The sequence below is a fragment of the Takifugu rubripes genome, chromosome 6 (genome assembly GCF_901000725.2).
Source record: "Takifugu rubripes chromosome 6, fTakRub1.2, whole genome shotgun sequence".
Taxonomy (NCBI): domain Eukaryota; kingdom Metazoa; phylum Chordata; class Actinopteri; order Tetraodontiformes; family Tetraodontidae; genus Takifugu; species Takifugu rubripes.
The window spans coordinates 4,506,318-4,528,590 of NC_042290.1; the positions used below are offsets into that span (position 1 = coordinate 4,506,318).

At 45.0% G+C, this 22,273-nt stretch overlaps 1 protein-coding gene across 7 annotated transcripts; it reads left to right on the forward strand.

The window, feature by feature from the left end:
• Nucleotides 1–957: 957 nt before the first annotated feature.
• znf618 (zinc finger protein 618) lies at nucleotides 958–22,273 on the forward strand. Of its 7 annotated transcripts, none has more exons than XM_029837528.1 (16): nucleotides 958–1,688; nucleotides 1,851–1,942; nucleotides 9,292–9,598; nucleotides 9,709–9,786; nucleotides 9,868–9,912; nucleotides 11,355–11,444; nucleotides 11,546–11,626; nucleotides 11,867–11,956; nucleotides 12,570–12,659; nucleotides 12,745–12,834; nucleotides 13,337–13,414; nucleotides 14,939–14,983; nucleotides 15,352–15,429; nucleotides 15,866–16,060; nucleotides 16,147–17,249; nucleotides 17,324–22,273. In XM_029837528.1, exons 3-16 carry the CDS (start codon nucleotides 9,319–9,321, stop codon nucleotides 17,870–17,872), a joined length of 2,892 nt encoding a protein of 963 aa, XP_029693388.1. In that variant the 5' UTR covers nucleotides 958–1,688; nucleotides 1,851–1,942; nucleotides 9,292–9,318; the 3' UTR covers nucleotides 17,873–22,273. The 7 variants fall into 7 exon arrangements, with proteins under 7 accessions (XP_029693388.1, XP_029693386.1, XP_029693387.1 ...); XM_029837526.1 differs by having other exon boundaries at nucleotides 962–1,688; nucleotides 9,292–9,637; XM_029837527.1 differs by having other exon boundaries at nucleotides 962–1,688; nucleotides 1,854–1,942; nucleotides 9,292–9,637.

Genomic DNA, 22,273 nt, shown 5'->3' on the forward strand with positions numbered 1-22,273 from the left:
ACACCTCCATTTTTGATTACTCACTGTTTTTTTTCCTCCTCATATAGCCATTACAAATGTCTGGACTTCTGATACTGACCAACTAAATGTCCTTGTGCTGCCTTATTTATATTCCAGCCTCTGTTGATTAACAGTTTTGTCTGTGCTCATATCATTAATTACCAAGTTATGCTGATGAGGAAACTGATACTCGGTATTAGGAGGATTTTAAACTCTGAGATTTTGGGTCACACGTCCTGTCAGGGTTGGGTCAGGTTAAGTTTAGGGAGAAGGTTGTCACATAAATGGAAGCCTGCATAACGAAATGGAAAACCCTGCAGAGAAAGCTGCACATATGTGCACGCGTGAGTGTACAAGTGACGATGCCCATTCTGCAGTCACACCTGCACGTCACATTTTCCACCCACTTGTCTCGACATCCCTCTCCGTCTCCCTGTCGTTCACCCGGCAAATGAAAAAAACATTTAAATGAACTACGGATTTTTCCCACAACTGTTGAAAATTTGGTTTAGGAACGACCTAAATCTAATGTTTTACATATTTGAAGATTTATTACTCTCTTTTGCAGCCCACGTATCTTTGTGTCACTTATGGATTTTACATATTCTATAAATAGATTTTGAACTTTAAGCACCATCCAAATAAGTACAAATGTAATAAATGATCTACAAACTAAATTATTATGTTTATTAATACGGTGACTAAACAACGTTTTTTTTTCCCCCTCGGGGTGTCAAGAATGAGAATGGGATCATTTTAATCGTTCCATCACAAAATAAACAAAAAAAACAACTTAACTCGAAAGCTTAAATGAGAGTTTATCGCATTCTTTTTTCTGGAAATTGAAATTCAACTTAAATAGTATACTTGTTTTCTTGACGTTTGTATTTTATTTTTATTGTATGATTGAAAAGAAATACATATACATAAATAAATAAATACATAAAAGATCAGCAAAACTAGCAAATCTTTGGAAGAGAATGTCACAGAAAGACATTGTAATAAACAAAACTGAACTATTTCGAGAGAAAAAGAAACATTTTTAATTCTCAGAATCGGGTTTTTAAAAGCAGAAAATGTTGGCCAATCAAAACCTTTCTCTTAAACTGTCACAATCGCGGAACAGAAGCCCCCGCGTTAAAGACAACCGTCGTCCCGTCATTTCATCACCCTGATTTATGAGTGATTTAATTTGGGTTTAATTATGCAGAATGCGCATATAGAAAAGTTGCATACCGACCATCATCGCGGTTTACTTTCACTTTAAACTAGTGAGATTACACTCAGAAAGAACAAGCAAGAAAACGGACAGGACTACAATATCGAGGATCATTCGAGTCGTTTTCAATATAAAACCACCCAGCAGATTACACTTGTCCGTTTTTGCATGACGCGAAATCACCACATTCTCCCCATCAACTATTCTGCGCAGTTCGCGGACTCTTTCGTCCCACGTAGCGTCATTTTCGGCCCACACATTTCGCCCCCTCCGCCTGTCTTCATCCCAGACTTTTTTCCATTTTCTTTCTTTTTTTCCCCCCTCCATGTAGGCGAATATGCAGGCCGGCGCCGCAATTTGGGAATCTGTCCTTGTATATGGCGGACGAAATTTTCACAAGACCCACCGCGACACGAACCCCCCGTGCAGGGCAGAAAAGGGAGCGCTTGCACGGAGTGCGTGAACCTCGGTAAATCCACCGTTCATTACGCCTTTACTCTCAAAATGTAACGCAGCCTTTTGGCGGATGGAGAAGAAAATAGGCTGGGGTGTCCCCCCCCCCTCCCTCAACATTTGGAATTTCTCATAACTAATTTACATTAATTTTTTTTTTTTAATTTTTTTTTCGGAGGAGGAGGAAGCAGTTGTGCAGCCACCTCTGGTCCGGGAGGGAAGGTTTCTGGAGCGGGAGTCTGGTTCGCATGAGCCGCATCGTGTTTGGAGGTATGTCACCACGCTGTTTCGCTGGGCTTTTTTTTTTTCTGATTTAGAAAAAAGAAAATCTTAATTTTTTTTTTTTTCCCAAAGAAATTCCAAGTTTGACTCCGCGTAGCAAACAAACGAGCCCCCGGCCGCGGTCTCTTTCCTGCCCTGCGTCCCTGTCACCGAACCAGGTGCGGGCTCGGAAAGCCATCCGAAATGGACCTAATCTGTTGATGTGGGGCCAGAATTTCCCTAACCAACTTTCCGGGTTAACTGTTGACTAGTCGTGTGTGCAGCCGAGTTAGTCCGGGTTCAGCCCGCTTGGGTTTAGACAGTGTGCGCAGCTGGAGTGAGCGGACCGGGCGTTAGTGGCACCATGAAGGACGAGGAGGGGAGGAACAATCTGAAACACAAAAACCTCCTGCAGCCATGTTTTGTGAATTTTTCAGCAATTTTTGAGCAGACCTCCCTTAGTTGCTTCCCTCCGCGGTTCCGCCGCTGTTTACCCGAGTTTGTGGCGGCGTCCTTCGGCTCGTTGATGTCGGGCTGCACCGACGGAGCCCGTTAGTGTCGTCATGTGAAAATAGAGTCCGAATTTTTTATTTTTAGGAAGGTAGAGGATTTGAAATATCGGCGTCGTTTGGCGCCACCTGTCGGTCGTGATTTTTTTTGTTGGTGGGGAAATTAGGAGAAGAACGTCATGAGATTTGTTTTTTGGGATGGAATTGTTATTTTTTTTGTCAAATGGATCTGGATTTGCTTGTGGAAAGCCTTAATCCTAAATAAATGCTACCTGGAAACCATTGCTGAACGGAAACTACGAGATGTTTTTCATCAAATTAATGTGTTTTTTTTTTAACAAATTTGCATTTTTGCACTTTAGGCTTTATTTAGTGAATGAAATTTACTCACACATCCCTAAAAGTGAAACTAAGGATTGCACAATTCTAGCCTTTAATGGCCATTCCTGTCTATTCATTTAAAAAAAAAGATTATATTTAGAAATGAGGAAACACTGGATCATTTGGATTTTATTTTTATATTGTTGGAATTGTGGGAGCAGAGGAATAACCGTCCGCGCTGAAATGAAGAGCACGGGGAGAAGAAGGTCCATGTCAGCATAAATTGGGGAGCAGGAAAAACAATCACAGCCGCTGCCTGGTCTGTTTATATTAATCCTGCAGACGCCAAACACTTTCCCATGTTGTGCGGCTTTGCCTTTGCTTTAACGTAAGGGAAACTGCAGAGGCCATTTTCCTGCGAGGGAGTTTTATTGCCGACCTTCACATATCCTGAATTTAGAGGGTGGAAATTCTGCAGGTTTGAGCGCAGAATCTGGGTGTAAAATTTTGCAGTTCCAGTTTGGAAAAAGGGGCTTTAATGCGGCGGGATCAGTCTCAAAGCCACTGGAATGTTTATGTGCAGAATACCTGGAGAACCGAGGAGTGAGTTTGAAAGTTCTGGAGGGTAATGTTGCAGTGGTGAAAAGAAAAACAACCCCCCCCCGACTCAAAAAAAAAAGCTTTGATTCTTGGGATTTTTGCAGCGGAGGTTAGGGACAGGGAGGTGAAACTCCTTCCTGGGAGCATAATTAAGCACAGAATGGATCCCATCCCGGCCTGGAACGTCGATGTCGTTGGAGGAGCGCAGGTTGTGCAGGTTCTGAAAGCCTTGTTGTGTTTTTGCCAGTCCGGGTAAACATACATCCCATAAAAATCCAAGGCTCCTCACAGTCTGCTGTTATTTGTGCCGTTGTTTATTGTGGCATCTTGAAAATGGAGGGGGGGGGGCTTCACTTAAATTAGTCCCCTGGGATTTTTCTTTCCTGAGGTTAGAGCTGCTGCATTTAAACCAAATCTGTGTGTTCTACACATTTTCCCTGCCTCCTCTTTTTTAAAAGTGAACCTTATTGGCTCCATGAATAATGCACGAGGCCGTTCAATTGCTGCAGCCCTGGAAATTAGGCCTGTTTATGTTCTGTAGTTATGCACAGCTTCTTTTTGTTGACCGTGTTGTAGAGGTAGAGCGGAGCCCGAGCAGCTTTTCTGGAAACACAAATTTTCTGCAAAGCAAATCTCATTTCTCGGAGTGAAAAGTGGAAGGCGGGGGGGGCTGAAACTCCCGGGGGTTTAATGAATCCATAAATCACAATAGTTCCAGGTTTGCCGAGCCTGCGTCAGTGTGCAGCGCAATTTTGATTTTCATCAAAAATTTAATCTGCCAGCCTACAAGGGTTTAGCAGCGGACTGGATGCTGCCCTGAATTTCTAATTTTAGGGCCTGATCTTTCAGGATTTATTTTTGTATAATTCAGCTCTGCTTTTCAATATCGCTTGTTATTAAATTTTAATTCGTGGCATTAACATATAGATTGAAAAGGTTTTTATGGGGGTTTTGAGTGCATGCTGATGGAATTTTACTAGACGACACAGTTTGGGTTTTTTTTTTTCCTTTTTTTTTTTTCCACCAGAGCATCGCATGTGTGTACGTTGGGGGTGGGGCTGGTGTGTGTGTGTGTGAGTGAGTGGGGGGGGAATTATCCATTTCTCTGCATTATTGCTTTTTGAAATCATTGGTCATACACCACGTTGAAAGACATTTATTACAGGGGACAGGCAAATGTGCGCTTGATTAAAGGAACGGGGAGGGCAAATTGTGGTGAAACAGGTTTTACTCATATTCGGCGACTCTGCATGAATAACACAAACATGCAGTGAAAGCAGTGATTGAAGCCCCCCCACCACTGCCGCCGCCGCCGCCCTCCCACTTTTAGCTGCATCCTATTTTTAATCCCTCTAAAATACCATTTTTCACAGGCCTAAACATGTTTCTATTTGTTTAAGGGAATTTTCTTCGAACCTCCCCATGCTGGCTACAGACGATGGTTGTTTTTCCATCAACAAAGTTGTTGATTTTCTTCATTATTGTGCAGCAGCAGGATGTCCTACCCATATATAGGCCGATTATTTTAAGTATCTCGTCTCCGAATTCCGAACAGATGTCCCAAAAATGTTCAAATATATGGCTAACCTATTTATTCTGCAAAATTTGCAGCCATTTATTGTTACTATGTCCACGTGTTAATGCGAACATGGAAGCGATTGTGAGGAGTAACTCTTACAAAAGTTTAGTTTTCTTTAATGGTTTGGCACAAGCTAATGGCTCTAAAATAATACACATTCCATAATGTGCAAACATTAACAGCGTTTCCCCGTGTCGCGGCTTGTGTAGCTCCTCCCTCCACCTTCATTTGCTTTTTATGTGTTCCTTATTTGTGAGAAACATCAATCCCACATCTGGTTTGGATTTCCAATTGTCTGGTGCAAAAGATGAGGAAAAAAATCAGATTGTTCATTTTGTGGGAGATCTAAAGGCCAGATGCGTAGATTTTAATTTGACGGAGGCAGACACAGGGACTTAATATAAAGTAAACTCTGGGATTGTGTTTAATTAGAGGCCTTGTTGATGAAATCACAAGTGATAGACACTTCATTTAGAGCTGGGAGGAAAGGCTGTGTTCCATTAAATGCAAACCACAATCAAAGCAAAAGCACTAATGCACCAGGCCCTGCTTATAAACGAGCCTTTTATTTCCCCTGATAACGGAGAGAGCCCTGATGGAAGCTGCAGGTGTGCACACATGCCGCAAAAATTACAGCGTGATGACACGATCAGATGCTAAGTAGAGGCGAAAAATCTGAACTTGGGTTTGGCAGAATAGCCCTACCAGTCCTGTTTAATGGTTAAACTGGGGGAGGTTTATAAATGCACTGAAATTAGCACGTCGATGTGGGTTTTTTTTAATGAAGGTTGACCCGACTCAGCTCGCCATTTGGGCATTTTCACATCTCCATCATTAATGGGGGTCAGAGATCGGCGTCAACAACGTCATCGTTACACCTTTAAGTCTGTCAGAAGCTCAGGGCAGGTTTTGTGAGGGCGGATGGAATTTTGGCTAATCTGGAAAGATTGTAAGGGTTGACATTTGACTCCAGAAGAATTTGAAAAGACTTGTCTTTGAAAATAAATCTATTTTCGGAAATAATGTGTTTGTGTGAGTCTTTAATTCCTGACAACAGGACCGGGGAGGCAGCTAGCTGGAGATGCTAAGCAGGTTTAGCCAGTGGCTGTTTATTAATTTGCAAAGTTCATATGAAATAAACAATCCCCCAACGGTGGGATTTCCAGAGCTTGACGTGCTTCATGTATGCGCTCCCATTAAAGATCATGTAGCTCCACATTTGTGTCTGAAAGGGGCTTCAGACACAAACGGAGATGGGGGCCTCGCCGAGCTGCTCCTGCTCATTAAATTCAGTTCAACTTTATTTATATAGAGTCTGTTACAATCAAGAGCGTCTCCAGGCGCTAGTTGCAGTCTTGCACAAGGTTTGTCATCACTAATGTGAGGAGAAGTAAGTTAACTATGACAGGGTTTGATTGGGTTGTTTTGCATCTAGATGGGGAGGGGGGGGGGGGGGGGGGGGGGGGGGGGGATCCACACACTGTGGCCAGATGTGCACCTGCCTCTTACTGATGTTATTCCTGGTTGAGTTTGAGAGAAAGAGACTGTGACACTTCAGGAAAACATTAAAATGCTGCCAAATCTTTAGGAATAGACTTGATGGAGATCAAAAGTTCACAAAGTTGCCTGTTTTGTCTGTGTGTTGCTGTTGAGGGACATTCCCAGGCCATACGTCCATGTAGCCACGGAATACTGCCCCTCCCAACACCAGCCTGTCCTATTGCCCGATAACAAACCAAACGGAAAATGGTTGCTTCCTCTCAATTGTATTCTTGGACCCCTTTGTTTTGCCCCCATAAATAAATAATAAGGCCCAGTTTTTTTTTCCAAGAGTGTCGGTTTCAGACTTGTGTTTATTTTTTTTTTTTAATTTTAAAATGTGACACAGTGAGATAACAAAGAGTGAAAGGAAAAACCTGATGAAATATCAAGAAGAGGGAGAAATTGCTGGTATTCCCTCTGCTGTGTCGCGATCAACCAGGATCAATAGAGAGTTAGACAGTCATAAAGTAAGAGAAGCATGAAATTGTCTCCAGTATTGATGTCCATGCTCACACACCTTCACATCTGGCTGACTGCAGCTCAGTCCAACATCAGTCTGAGATGGTTCTGAGGGGCCTGGACCCCAAAATCTCTGGTCCATTTGACCTTTGCTCAGTCAGAACAGTGCTGTATCAGCCTGTTAACAATAGAACAACATAAAGAATTTGACTTTTCCTGATCTGGATTAATGTACTCCCACACAGTAGGTGTCTGGAATTTTACAAACTCCGCTTTTACACTGTGAAACGTTGCATTTTAAACAGAACTGATGACACTGGAATGTAAAATTTGACGCTGCTCTGTTGGCGATACGGAATTTTAATGATGTGTATTTCAAAATGAGCCTACACGAGGATTAATATGAAATTCCTGAGCTTATATTTCAGTATAACAGCTGTTCATCAGCAAACACACCTCATTATTCTAGTTTCTCTCCAGTTTTATTGACTCCAGGAGAAGTTTTATATTTTAAATGAGATTTTCAGAGCTACAGATGCAGTAATTGCCTTCAGGGCGTCAACAGCTGTTGTCATGGTTAGATGACCTTTTTTTCCCCAACAACAATGCATATTAAACTCAGATACACAAGCTATTTATGCAAAAAGAGTCCATAAATAAATAGAAAATAAAGGTCAGGGACTAATATATTTGTACATTTCTATTGCAGGATTATTTGACATTACAAGTGTACTCTGTTGTCTCATGTGAGAAGGAAATCCTCTGAATTTTAGAACTATGCACGAGTTTATCATACGGACAACAGGTGCCCAGCCATTGTGGAAAGATGGTTGACGTCACAAGGCTCAGGTGCTGGGAAAGATGCAATGGTCAGCAGGAGTTTGGAGCCTGCATCTGAAAATGGACTCTACATGCTTGCCAACTGGACAGGAATAGTTTCTCAATCAGCTGGGAACGTCACCGGTGCGGGAAGGCTCAATGTGGGATATATTCTGTCTAGATTTTCCCTTGGAGAGCCACTTTTCTGATGTACACCTGTGTGCTGGAGTCTTACCGTCTCCATATTGCGCAATATAAAATGTCTTCCCAATCCGTGATTTGTGGATTCTTTCACTTTAAAAGTGAGTGTTTTTGAACGAAATCTTCCACGACACATGCCAGTGATGAATATGAGGGTGCCTTCGTGATATTTGGGGCCACTCGCTGACCACGATGGCATTAGCTAAAGCTCAATCCCCAACTTGTTTCTTTTTTTTTGGTGAGATTTGTCTCTTGAAATGCCAAAAGGCTCGTCTGCGAGTGAAACCCAGCAACTCCTAATTGAAACCTCATCGTGGGATTCATCAGACGGCAAAGTTTGACATTAAACGGGTCATCTGCTTTGATATTTAGCCCCGGAGGATGGAGTCTTGCTGGGCTAAGTCTGCTCTGCCTTTGGGGGGCCTTTACATTTGGGATTGTGCGCGAGCGCGTTGACATTAAGCCTATGGAAAGCGCTGCCTCCGAATGGAGAAACTAGCTAAATTCTTTGCCTCTTTTCCTTTTCCTAAGAAAGGTGTATCTGGGCTCTGCAAAGATTTGATGTTTCTGTATTTGTGCACTATTTTTAGAAGGCCAATTTCTCCTCTTTCCATAATATCAGTCATCCTGGCATAACTCTGTTTTGCTTGGTTGCATTTTGAGCACATTCTCTTGACACAGCCTTTTATAGTCCTGCGCAGAAGTGGCAAGTTGTGTAATTTGGATATTTCTGAAAGCAGAGCATTTGGGTGTCACAAAGCTGTGGAATTTTATGCCGTCAAAGGTCACTTATGAACAGCTAAGCCACTCTGCTCCTCATGGGTAACAAGCAAAGTCTCTTTTCACCCACTCTTTATTTACAGAGTTCTATTCTCAGTGCCGGAGACGTGTACTTTACCATGTTAATTCACAAACCGAAGGGAGAAAAAAAAAACCCCCACATTCCCCTTTTCCTCTTAATCCTATTGAGCCATCTAGATTGCTTGGGTGTGGGATTCTAACTTCAGAGGAGATATCGGCCATGGAAATGTCTGCCTTCTCTCTACTATAATGACAACACGAGACAGCACTTAAATGTAAGTTCCTAAGCGGTGTCTCTCCCCAGAACTCATGACCCAGTTTGGATAAGCCACAGATCTTGTTGTGAGCAGTTCAACACAACTGGACTATTCAAAAGGAAACGCTGATCTGCATCAGGGAGACGTAAACGTTCTTGTCATCTTTTGCTGAAGAGGGCAGCTTGTTAGCTTAGCTAGCCTCCTATTCAAGGGGAAAGGGGAGGCAATTCCTGCATGAAAATCCTCACGTCATTTGTTGTTTATCTACAGAATCAGAGGCTCAGAGGAGGTGGAGTCATGAGTGCACAGGAAGCACCCCCAGTCAATCCCGGGAAGGAGCAGACGGACGGTGGGAGTGCGGCCACAGATGGACCCTCACCGACCTTAGCGCCCAAAACGAAGAATTCCGGTCCGCCGTCTGTCACGATAAAGAAGGAGCCCGGGATCTCAGAGACGAGTAATGGGAAAGTGGGTGACGGCAACCCCGCTGAAATCTGCGTGGTCATTGGCGGACACGATGGAGGAGGAAGCGCGGGCGTGAACCGCAGACCTCAGACCGAGGGGATGTTTGTCCTCGGTACTCCGCCTCCGACAAAGAGCACAGATTCATGCATAGGTGTGCACTCAGAGCTCTGAGAGGAAACAGAGCCCCTCATTTGTCATTAATTGATTATCATTTTTACGCAGGCTCCTACATATGTGCAGTTTGTGGGAAGAAGTACAAATACTACAACTGCTACCAGACACACGTCAGGGCTCACAGAGGTAACACACAGGAAGTGCGATTTTAAACTAAGTCACTTCCTTCATGTGAGTAATCAGAACTGGATGATTTATTTCCTGCAGAATCAGAAAGCATGGTGGGAGACGCTCTACCCCCCACTCCCAACAGTAAGTAAACACTCCGAAGGTTATGATGTCACAGCCCGTTGAAATCGTTTCCACTTTTGGCGCACTCGACCCGTTTCATAATCCGGAACGTGATCACCGTGACCTTAAAGCCGACCTGCGAGGTCTGGATACAGTTTGACGGCTTATGATCAGAGGAAGCGAAACAGAAACAGTTGTTGACAGCGCCAATGAAAAGATGCAAATATTTGCACGTTACTTCCTAAATTACATACAAACACAAGTCTTAGAATTATCGGGACTAAAAATAACCCTGACTGTAGTAGTTGAGTTATTTATACACGCGCTCTGTCGGCAGCACATGGATGTACGGCCGTGTAAAGACAACATAAACACGTCAACAAAAGGGAATCGTCTGAAGGCAGAGGAACTGCAGGTGTAGAGGGAAGCATCGAGGGGAAGGCTTTTAATGTGACACAATAGGACCAGTGTGCATTTGAAATGCATGTCTAATTAATTGGGTAATATCACAGTTTGTCTTTAAATCAGCAAACAAATTCACAAACAACTCAATAAAGATGTGTTTGAGGTACGGACATTTAGCCTTAATTTACTGGTAATTCCTTAAAATGGAGCTGCAGCTGTTTGAGAGACATTATTACGATAACAAAAACCTTTTACAGGCAGCGACAGATGTCCAGAGCCCACGCATGTCAGCAAATTTAGAGCACTTAACAATTTTCTCTCAACGTCTTCGACTTCTGCTGTAACCTCATTTTAAAGAGATGTTACATTCTCGATGGACGAGGTCATCATGCCACTGATAAAAATTAGCTGTATTCTGAGGTGCTCAGCAAAGAATGCAGTTTTAATCCGAAGCTGGGGTCATGAGTCCCCGAGCAAGCTACTAACTTAGCTAAGGAAGTGTTTGGGAGCATTTAAGATGACCAATTATCTCTATAGAAAGACCTGCTGGGAAAAAGCCCCCCCCCCGTAGTGGTGTTAAGGTGTCTGAAAAACCGCCATGAATCGGAAGAATCGGTCTCAACGAACCAACCCCAGAGTTTAAGGGATGTCATGTCAACTGAAGAACTCCAATTTGTCATAGTAACAAAGGAACATCAACTCAGAGGTCCAAGTATTTCCTCAAGATTTGAAGGGAAGCATCGTGTACGACGACTCATTCGGTTGCGTTTTAGGACGCGCCCTGTCCGAATTGAATTTTACTCCGTTTATTGAAATACGTTTGGCATCGTCTTCCTCTCTCATCTCATCAGGAGTTTATAGATTTTTAATGCCATGAGATTGATAAAAAAAAAATCCATTTCACTTTAAATAACCCCACATGAGAGACTTTTTAAACTCCCTTAAACTTCAGACAGACGAGAGGATCACACGCTTTTGGGGCCTGAACCAATTTTCAGTCTTTACTATATAGTTTGTGCACGTGAATAGAATTCTCCTCTCTGGTTGCTCGCCCGCAGGCAGCTTCCGTTACTCCTGCGACGTCTGCGGCAAGAAGTACAAATACTACAGCTGCTTTCAGGAGCACCGCGACCTGCACGCAGTCGACGGTAAACGGGGACATTTAACAGTTTGCACGACCAAATCCAAGACTTGGGACTAAAGGTTCTGGTTTATATGCAGGTCTAATGAGAGTCTCCCGTTGTTCCAGATCCATATGAACAGGTGGTGTTACCTGGGGACGGCCTTAAAGAGGAGGAGCCGATAGAACCCTACCAGAAGATTGGACCGAGTAAGACCGATGCCCTTCAGATAGAACATTTGTGTCAGCTTATACAGTGGGAACAGACAGGAAATGTAGAGCGGAAGCTGTAGATTATAGACAAACGCTTGACAAGTTGAGTGTTTGGGGACAGTTTGCAGTCACATGACCTTAAGTTGTGGCGGTCCACTTTGTAAAACTTGAAAGCACATGAGCTAACCCCACAATGGAAAGGTTGCAGAACATGAGTCCAAAAGTCCTCCTTCGCAGGGGACAAAGCACTCGCCTTCCTCCGCAGAGGCTGCGGGTTCAACCGGCGGCAGCGGGCGTCCCTTCAAACACAATTGGCGGCGTTCGCAGGTGGGGAGCCTGCACTCTGTCGCTGCACTAATGACTGATTAGATTGGTTTTGGGGGACGGAGCGAGCGTCCCGGCCCTCGAGGCAGACAAATCTCACATTTCTGTGTGCCCCTTTCACACCTGCACTTTCAGAGAATCAGTTCGCACGCGCCGGAGAGGGTTCGCCCCACCCAGGTTTGAGGATGTTTGAGAGCCATAACGTGTTCTCTCCATCAGGGGAAATCTCAGGGTTGCATCCTAAGTCCACTCGTATGTAGACGCCGCTCTTTTCTGTAGATTCTCCCAGATAAAATACGCTCTCCGCACTAAATGCAGACAAAGTGCACCAAATCCGCATGCAAACCAAATTACAGGGCAGGTGTGAAAGGAGCTCCATATTAAGATCTTGTTAAAAGTGTAATTCTACCTGGAACTGTTCAGTTGGGGAAACATTTGCTCAGATCAAAATCCCCCACTTCTTCCTTTGCATCACTCTTGCTTTCCCCTTTTGGAATAAGCCAAACTTGCATTATTTTGTCTCCTTTCTATACAAGAACGCAGCTTTTAGCAGTTCTCCTTTTTAATCACTCATTTATGCTGATAAGGTTTTGATTGTGCCTTTTCTTGTCTGCAGAAACTGGGAGCTACGTCTGCGAGTTCTGCGGGAAGCAGTACAAGTATTTCAACCCGTACCAGGAACATGTTGCTCTTCACACTCCAATAAGTGAGCCAGTTACTACATATGAACACCTGTCTGTCTATACAGGCCTGTCCTTCAATTAACTCTGGAAAATCTGCCCTTTGTGTAGGCACCTTTGATATCAAGGCTTCACGGATACAAGAATGCGGCAGCGTAGACATGAGTAAATATGGACATAGCCAGACTGCTAAAATCAAAAGTAAGCATTGTTTTGGACTATTCTTTCTCTTGTTACTTTTTTGGATCGTGAACAGACTTCAAGGTATTGACAAAACTGCGGGGACGATTCAAATGTGTGCAAATATTTATCCGTCTTCACTGTTATTTCACTATTTTCTTGATTTTTCTCTCCGTCGGTGCTTCTCTAATGCTGCCCCCACCCCTTTCTGCTCAGAAGCTCTCTGCCATATAAAAAAACTATTTAAAGCATGACACTCGCGTCATAGAAGTGGGTCAAAAAGATGGAATGAAGTCGAGAATTAAACCCGTATTTTAATGTAATTCCAACATTCGGATGTGTGCGTGTGCGTGTTTTATTTTTTTTTCCCAAGGCTTTCAGTGTGATGGACCTGCGGACTAAAATTAGGATTTATAAATGGCTTCATCTTGTCTGTTGTGTGTTTCTAGCTGGAATTAGAAAGCCTATCTGCTATTTAATGCGGGCATTTCTCTCATTAACACTCCTGTGTTTTCACTTGCAGACAGTCCATTTAGGCGGAAATTGGAAAGCGCAATTCAGTCTAGTCTGGTTGATACAAACAGTTCACAGAACTCAAGCGGTGAGCACTGAGTGACTTGTATTTATATGGATGAGTGCGTGTTGAGTGTGGTTTTTTCAATCGTCCGGGCTGAAAATTAGGTTTGAGTGTGGAGGACGCCACAAGGTCGAAATGAAAAAGTTGAAGCTGCGGACAAATCAGAACTCTTGTAAATACCTGGTTACATCACCTTTGGCTCTGATAGCAACAGTGACCCAAAAATAGCCTTCCAATTAGAGGCCTTGGACACATGTAATCCACCGCTGACTGAGCACTGATGGCCTCCGTGGCACAGAATTGTTTGGAGAAGCTGCAGATTTTCGAGCATCGCAGTTTACTTTTCCTCTGGGCTTTTTCGTATCAAACACTTCCGGGCAGCCGTGATGGACGCGTTTGTACTGTAGAGCGAGATCAGCTGGGGAGAGTTGGCGGCACCTAGTGGTAGCAGGTACTGCCCCGGTTCAGCATCTACCTCAACCTCCCCCCTCTCCATTTTCCAAATATGCTGCAGTGAATAGATTTAATTTTAGTCTTAAGGACAATTATGGTATGTATGTTTAGAAATTAGCAGTGAATGTCCACTTTTATGCTGTATCCATGACAAATGTAATAATGGCTTTATCACACTGGGGAACACAGTTTTTAGCTGAGTCAGGTCTGACAGCTATTTTTAGTTTTATTTTAATTTTTGGGTGCGGAATCCAAAACTGATCTGTTTTTCTCTATCACATCAAGTTTTTGAGTATCCCTTGTAGGATATTGGTAGTGCTGCACACACCTCACCACACTGTCTCAGTTGTGACCTCACAAACGAGTTGCCGTGTAGCTGTGGATGAGTCCACTCGTAATCAGCGGGTAAGTCTCACTGCAGCTAATCAGTGGGATTTCGCTCATCCTGAGGTTGAGCTGTGGAGAAAAAAACTTCGACGTGCTCGGAAAACAACTGACTCCAATTTGGGAATCAGCATGCCAATTTTAGTTTTAATCAGCATAAAATCTAACTCAACAGAGTTTTGTTTTTTTAAAATTGTTTCCCACTGTTATTGGACTTTTAACTGATTGAGTGTGAGCTGACGAAGGTGCCGGGAGTCTGCTGTTGCATTTACATCCATCTCCTCTGCAGACTTTCCTGCACAGTCGAACGCGATCGCAAGCTCTCGTCGCGGTTTATTGATTGTTGTCTTCTTTCCCTGTCTTCAAAACGGACAAATGTCAGATTTAGAGGACGAATGCACCGTTCCTGATACTCCGATCAGCGTGTGGGCGGAACACATAGGATAGGTTTAAAAACAAAAAGGTCTGATTCTGGTGTTTTCTTCTTGGTGGTAGAATCAGGGTTATTTTAGGTTCTGCTGTCAGCATTCTTTAAAGGGTTTGTAATGTTCTACATGAGATGATAAAGTTACACTAAAAAAGATTTGTGATTCCCCATCGCCCTCACCTTTTATAAGAAATCATGAGTGCCGACGGCACTGAGTGAATAAGTCATGGATGACGGCCCAGCGGGTCTGCGAATTTAACACCCCCTCTCTCTGCTGCACACAGGAACTGCGAGCCCTCTGGTGGCCACATCGTTCTCTACGACCCAGAGTAAGTTCATCCCCTTCCCACATGTCAGCCTCTTCACTTCATTTTTGATTCATTTTTTTTTAAAACTCAACCATTGATTCATCCCCCTGGAGTTTAATTGGCATGATTTCGATCAGCATCCAATTAGACAAAGGCCCCAGACGAGGTTCAAGTCAGGAGATTTTCATATACTGATTTATCTACTAATGCTGCAGCTTGTTGAGTCTTTTTGTGCTGCATTTACTGAAGCGCCATCTCGCCGGAGATGAACTGTCAGAGCCGTTTGGCGAGCGTAGCTCAGGGAAAACGGAGGCTAGCTGACGGACAGTGTGTTAATTTTCTCCTCTGACGAAGAGTCATACGCTCTTGTGGGCCTTGTGATTTTTTAGAACACTACACTTGTGGTGCCTGTGGCATCCAGTTCCAGTTCTACAACAACCTGCTGGAGCACATGCAGTCCCACGCTGGTGAGTCCACAACCGCAAACGCATGTTTAGCTTGGCAGGGAAGCAGAGCAGGTGAACACACCCTCAGTGGCTGCAATGCATGTGAACGTGTGTTTGATCATCGCACACCGAGGCGATCTGTGAAATTGTCTCTTATTTCTGATTAGAGATGTTCAAGTCTCCTCAAAGCGCTTTACAACACTTGTCATACGTTGTTGGGTTGTTGCAGATCTGGTTCTGAGGCTACAAAAGGCAGATTTTCATGGTTGATCGCACTGATTAGGAGGCACTATTGACACAACCACGTGTGTGTATACAGGGTAAATTTAGTCAAAGTGTGGTTTGATAAATGTCCAGGTTTAGTCTTTTTTTTTAAATGCACTTTGCATCTTCTTTTTTTTTGTCCCCTCCCTGTGCTGTTGATGCCTTTGCCTCATCTCTGACCTCTGTCTCTTAGCTGACAGCGAGAATCACACCAAAGGGGACTCTCCCAAAACCCCCTCAGGCTCTGGCGCACAAGAGCAGATGTGGAGAGGTTCTCAGGCTCAGGGCCAGGCCCAGGTTCAGGTTCAATCCCAGGCTCAGGCCCCTCCCTCAGTTAAACTCCAAATCCAGCCTCAAACCATCGCCCAGAGGAATCATACCCTCAACCGTGAGTGTTACGCTGTGTTTGCAGTATGTCGGTGGGAAAAGAACCCAACCCTGATCCGTGTGCTCGTCCTCTGGTTCTGCTGGCAGAGACTAACGGACTACCTGAGAAGGAGCGGCTGCAGGTGGCCGAGCGCCTCTTACGGGTAATGTGCTCAGATCTGAGCATGCTGAACGTGCTCAACAGCAAAGACTTCCTGAAGCTGGCCCAGACGCTGGTGGACACGGGGGCCCGTCACGGTGCCTACTCCACCCGCGACGCTTTTGGCAATATGAGTGCCTTGGCCCTGCGCCAGTTGCCCCGCATGTACAACCAAGTCAAGGTCAAGGTCACATGCGCCCTGGGCTCCAACGCCTCGCTGGGGATCGCCGTCACCTGCCACTCGCAGTCGTCGGGCCCGGATGCTTGCTACGTGCTAACGGCCTACCAGGTGGAGGGCTCGAGGCTGAAGCGCTACGTGCTGGGGGTGAGGGAGGCCGAGCTGAGGGAGGGTCCCGAGCAGGTCCACCACTGGGTGCAGAACGTGCTGTCCGAGTTTGTGATGTCAGACGTCCGCACCGTCTACGTCACGGAGCCCAAGATGTGGGCGGCGGGTTTTTCGGGATCGCCCCTCGGCGGCGGCGGCGGCCGCGGGAGGATCTGCCTGAGATGCGCCGGGTGCTCGCTGGGCGCTGTCGTTCAGGCCGTCCTCGGGAAGCGCAGCCTCCAGGCCCGGGGTCTTCACGAGCTGGCCGAACTCCTCTCAACGTGCCGAGACATCGCCTCCTCTTCCACGCTGGCCCTCCGCGAGGACCAGTGCGTTACCACGTCAACAAGCACAACGGAGGAAAGTCTACAGGGAAGCGCCGCCCAGTGCCCCACCCCTCCGTGCTGGGACCGAATGGCCGAAGCTCTCCTGCAGGTCCACGCCCACTTTGAGCAGATCTGCGAGGCGTACGGCCGCAGCAAGGCCACGGCTCCCGTCCTGCAGGGTCTGAACAAGCACCTGTTAGGGACGCTCGCCTGCCTGCTGGCGCCTCTGCGCATGGCGGCCCTGGAGCTGAGCAGCCAGAGGAGACCCACGTTACAGCAGGTGCTGCCCGTCTACCTCCGCTTGGAGAAGTTTTTCACATCCAAAGCCGGTGAGGCTGGAACTGGCACGGCTAGTAAGCTCTGCCACTACTTCCTGGAAGCACTTAAGGAGAACTTTAAGGTACCCACACTTGAATGAACCCTTTTTTTTTTGTAGTTTTCAGGATTTCACGTAAACGGACTTCTTGTTTCCAGGTTGAGCGAGCCCACCAGGTGGCCATGGTCCTGGACCCCCAGCTGAAGCTGCGGTCGGTGCCGGCCTACCAGCACGAAGACATAATCTCCCGCGCATGTGAAATGGCAGCTGAGACCAGGGATGGCGGCGTATCCGCCAGCGGAGGCTCAGGTAGCGACGAGCGGGACAGCGACGGCCCGCCGACCCCCAAAATAAGCCGCACAGAGGCGGGAGGGAACAATGGCGGCACCTCAAGGGGGGCCGCCTCTTCTTGCCCCGTGGCTGGTAGCGACGAGAACCACAACCAGGTCAGGCAAGAGATATTTCAGTACCTGGCCGAGCCGCTCCTCCAGGGCACACCGGACCTCTTCCAGTACTGGGGCTCAGCGTTGGGTGACAAGTTCCCTCGGCTCGCTCGCCTGGCGCTGTGGCTGCTGGCCGTGCCGGCGGTGGGCATCCGCGGCGAGTGCGTGACTGTGTGTGAGCAAAGCCTGGCCATGAAGAGGCGGCAGCAGGTGACCGCCGAAGAGATGAACAAACTGGTTTTCCTCCGGGCCAACATGGGCTAAGAACCCAGTCGGCCCCAACCGACCAAACCTTCACCTCCAACCAATGACTTCAGACTATTATTTATATACCGTAGGCTTAGCTCAAGTGTAAACTTTAACGTGTATGACATGGAATATGTCCGTAGTTACAGGAAACTCACTTCACAGAGGTTTCAAACACCCATGAGACGAAACAGCCGATCACACATTTTATACAGAGAGAAGACTGTTTTGGTGGGGGGGTGAGGAGTGGGGGTGGAACGTCCAGTTTGAAAAGTCGTCCCGTTTGGTCCGCTGCCGTCGGTGCGGGATGCACACACAAGTTCTCAGTCGCGCCCAGCGTTCGGAATCGCTCCGGAATAACGACTCAACTGCTGTTAGTCTGATTGGCGTTTTCAGGTAAAGTCGGCTCTCGCTGCTCCCAAGCTACTGTCGCGGCTAAACACAGGTGATCGGACCGTCGGAGGGTGACGGGTGTTATCGAAAATGGTTTGAAACGCATCGCATTTCGAGTTGCTGTGAAGTCACCGGGGCCGGCAGGTACCTGTAGCGTAGCACGGACGGTGTCCTCGGACGTTAATTTGATGCGCTTTATCGCAGCGCGGGTGAACGTGAAGCTGCGGATCGTTCGCCCGCGCGGCTCTGTATGCATTTCTTATTTAAGACGGGTTAAAAGCAGGCGATGAAACATTAATGGCGCGGTGCTTTCCTTCTTGTTTCCGTTACAGATTATGTAAAGTCACCCAGAGGACTGGTGTCCTTCCAAACTGAACAAAATGTTTTCAAACTGGAGGTCAAACGGCTCGGTTTGCACAAAAAAACAACCCAAAAAAAGGCCAGTATTTTAAAGTGAACTTGGTGTTTGACCTTTCAGAACAGATTCCTTTGATAGGCACAAAAAGTAAAGCACCGTTGTTGGTCGCAAACGGTTTCTAACGCCCGCTTCAGTGTGTCTTCACTGTGTTACTGTGTTATTTCACTCTAAACCATCAAAGAAAATCCATTTCAAAGGCTCATGCCAGGTCCAGAAACCACCGTTTTTATGTAGTTGCTAATGTTATTGGAGGTTTCTGGGTACCGTTGTGGAAATGTTTGACAAATTTTAACGGTATTCTCACGTTTTCATCCAGATCTCACTCAGATCTGCAGCTCAAAGCTGTTGCTAAAACACGGTCGCTGATGTGCACAACCCTCAAAACAAATGACTTTTGAGCACTTTACTGTGCAGAGAGCAGGTTGTTTGTACACGGAAGACTCGAGGAGCCTGATATCTGCAGCTGGTGTCCAAAACTCAGACATGTGGTGTATTGGTAACCACAGCGCCACCTAAAGGCCACCACTGCCTGGCTTTGCGATAGATTGTAGCAATAATAATCTTTAACAAACGAATAAAAAGTGCTTGACTAAGGAGAAGACGTTACAGTTCAGGCCGTTTAAAAGGTGACACATGGTTAGCTGCAAGTATGATAAATAGTTAAATGCTAGCCTTAGCTGCTGTTTTTATGCACTTGTGTTTCCTTTTAAACGAGTTGGGAGGAAAAACCGTTTCCTCCTCTTCCTCACTGCTCATTCAAACATTAACATTGTCTTCCGTCTTCGAGGCAATAAGCGTTTCCCACGATGCATCGTCTCCCCGCGCCATCTGCTGAAAACGACTGTTTCTCTGATACTCTGACAACACTTTCGCGACTTTTTCCACACGAACCAACGGGATTTTCTCAGGAACAAGTGCGCCCACGCCGGCACCGCCACTTTTTATTTATTTCTACTCGCTGCACCCACACACGCACCGAACTGTGACCTCAATGCCGAGGCGAGCGCCGAACCGCGACTCCGTGAAAACGTTCCACCCCGACTCCGTCCGGTTAGCGCCACCTGCAGCAAAACAACAAAGCAGATCTCTGGGGGGGGGGGTACTGTATTCACTAAAGTCGGTGCATGCATAGTCATGGAAGGATTATTTATTTTTTTAATCGATTCTACACATTTCCCGAACTGATACCTCCTGAAATGAGTTGGCTGAATGGAAGTTGTACTGTAACTTTGCTGCATTTGGCACTAATTAGTCGAGTATTAGTTTGTTATCTCTGTTTTTGGGCCTTAAAGTCAAGTGACCATTCAAAAACAACCCACAGTCAGCTCCAACACTCATGCCTTTTTTTTTTTTTAAATTGCTGTTCAATGGCCTTCTTTCCAACTGTTTCCTGTTTTGACGTTTGGCGTTATGTCATAAGTGCTTTATTTTAATGTTTTTTTTTAAGTTTCAGCCTTTTACTTTTTCTAGGTTTATGAAACAAGTCAGGAAGGATTTCAAAATAACGCATCTGATAACTTACCCTGCAGAACCTCAGCGACGCAGATGCAGCGCAGCAATGATGAGTGCAAAAAAACAAAAAACTGATCGTGTGTTGTGATACTTTTATCGCGATTGAACAGTCGATGCTGCTCCATGTTGTAGCCGTCATGTCTCACTACTCTTGTCGAAGCTCTCATCCCGGTTCTCAATCCACAGACGAGCACAAGCGACTCTTACGAACATGGCTGGGTTGGTTTGTTTTCTGTATTTCTGTAGCTACGCGTGGGAAGTTCACAATCTCAGATGTTCTGAGTGAAAATAGACTTTTTCAGTCTACCTGATTGCACAAATGTTGACTAATGTCCAAATTTCACTTTAACACATGTACTTTAACCGACTTCTTACCTCCAGAAACAAATTTAATAACGTTTTTAGGTTGTTTTCTTGCCAATCACCAGGCTGAAAAGCGCTGCATTGCTGCTTTCAGGCCTGCTTCATCAAACCCAGCATCAGTGATGGGGCGCTCATCCAAGCTTGTCCGCTAGAGGGCAGCAAACACTTTCTAGAAGACGTCATTTAAAATCATATTTGGGTTAAATGATTAAAGAGCTGCGAATCAAAAGAATGCCAGTTATTTTCACAGTTAATGATTAATAATTAATGAGGGAAAAAAGTTTATTTATCTTGTGATTTATGATTGTAAGTGAAGAATTGCGGGTGCAGATGAAGGTGTCAGTTTTAAAGTGTTTGCAGCATTTTCTTAGTTAATAAATGGTAAAATGAATTGGAGATAATCAACAGAGACAGCTCTCATTTAGTTATCCGTCATTAGCATCTGTACGGCTTGAGTTAAATGACTTTTAACTGGGTTTTCTCCTCAAAGTCGGCGTGCATTCTGCTGTGTTGGTGTCGCACATTTATACAGTTTTATTTAAATCACATAAGTTATATTTTAATTTGAGAAATCTCTTTGGACACCAATCTGCTGTTTTACCTCAGTACTCAGAAGGTAATGTTGTAATTTAAAAATCTAGGATCTAGGAACTCAGCTGATCACAACATTTAGCTCAGATCCAGAATTACTGTAAATTGCTTTGCGGATTTTATTTTTGAGTTTTTTGTTCTTTGCAGTGATCTCCTTTTAGCCTGATAAAGGGATTTTTCTTACCGTTTTTAAATGTGTTTTAAATAGAACATACTCTGGGACAAAACGCCATGGTCGGCGCACCGGCGTCAGCCTGATTTTTATTTGGAAACTAGCTCTTTTTTTGTGGATCGAACGAGAATTATATCTAAGATATGCATGCTTTTAACAAGATTACTGATATATACAGTTAGAACCGACACAATTCACTCGCATCAGAGGACAAACACTGGCTGGGGGGGGGGGGGGGGGGGGGGGGGGGTCACTTTCAGACGCTCTCCAGGCGTCAGAGGAGAAAAGCTGAGCTGAATTTGGACCGTTGGCGTGGCGACGTGGAGAGGATGGGTTGTGTAAATACAAGAACTGCTGTTTTTTTTTGGGGGGGGGGGGGGGGGTCCATTTCAGAGTAACATAGGGAACACCAATAACATTATACCTCTATTTTCTACAGTAGCATTTCAAAAGGTTTTGATATAATAACTCAACTTAGATAACGTTATTAGGAAGTCAAAATCAGCTGTAAGTTTTATTTTGTTCAGGATTTTAACTTATTGAGATGATGTAAAATATGCTATAAGAATGCTAACGTTGAGATCTGTTCTGTTATAACTATGGATTATAATCTGTATTAGCTATTCAGGTTAAGATATTAGTGTTGCTTTCCTCCTATTTTACAGGCATTAATTCCATTTTTATACTGCTAAAATGCAAAAAGAAAAAAAGATTCTGTTCTTTTTTATGGCACTTTGGCAGCAGATTCCTGTGTAGCTTTAGATCTGAGTTGACTCATCAGTAGGTCTAATTTATACTTTTGTAGCAACACTATTTTTATATAATGGCAAAGAACGGTTCCGTGTTCCTTTTCTTCATTTTATTTGATTTTTCCTGTGTCCTCTGTGGCAGCGCTGTTTCAATGTTGAATACATTACCCACTGTAGTATGTGAAGTGTGAATAAACTCCAAATCTGGTGTACGTGCATCT

Bases quoted from the DNA above. Each gene is read 5' to 3' on its own strand.
- znf618 (XM_029837526.1), top strand. From the start codon at position 9,319: ATGAGTGCACAGGAAGCACCCCCAGTCAATCCCGGGAAGGAGCAGACG. The intron at 9,638-9,708 runs GTGTGCACTCAG...ATTTTTACGCAG, and splicing joins GAGCACAGATTCATGCATAG to GCTCCTACATATGTGCAGTT. The intron at 11,445-11,545 runs GTAAACGGGGAC...CCGTTGTTCCAG, and splicing joins CGACCTGCACGCAGTCGACG to ATCCATATGAACAGGTGGTG.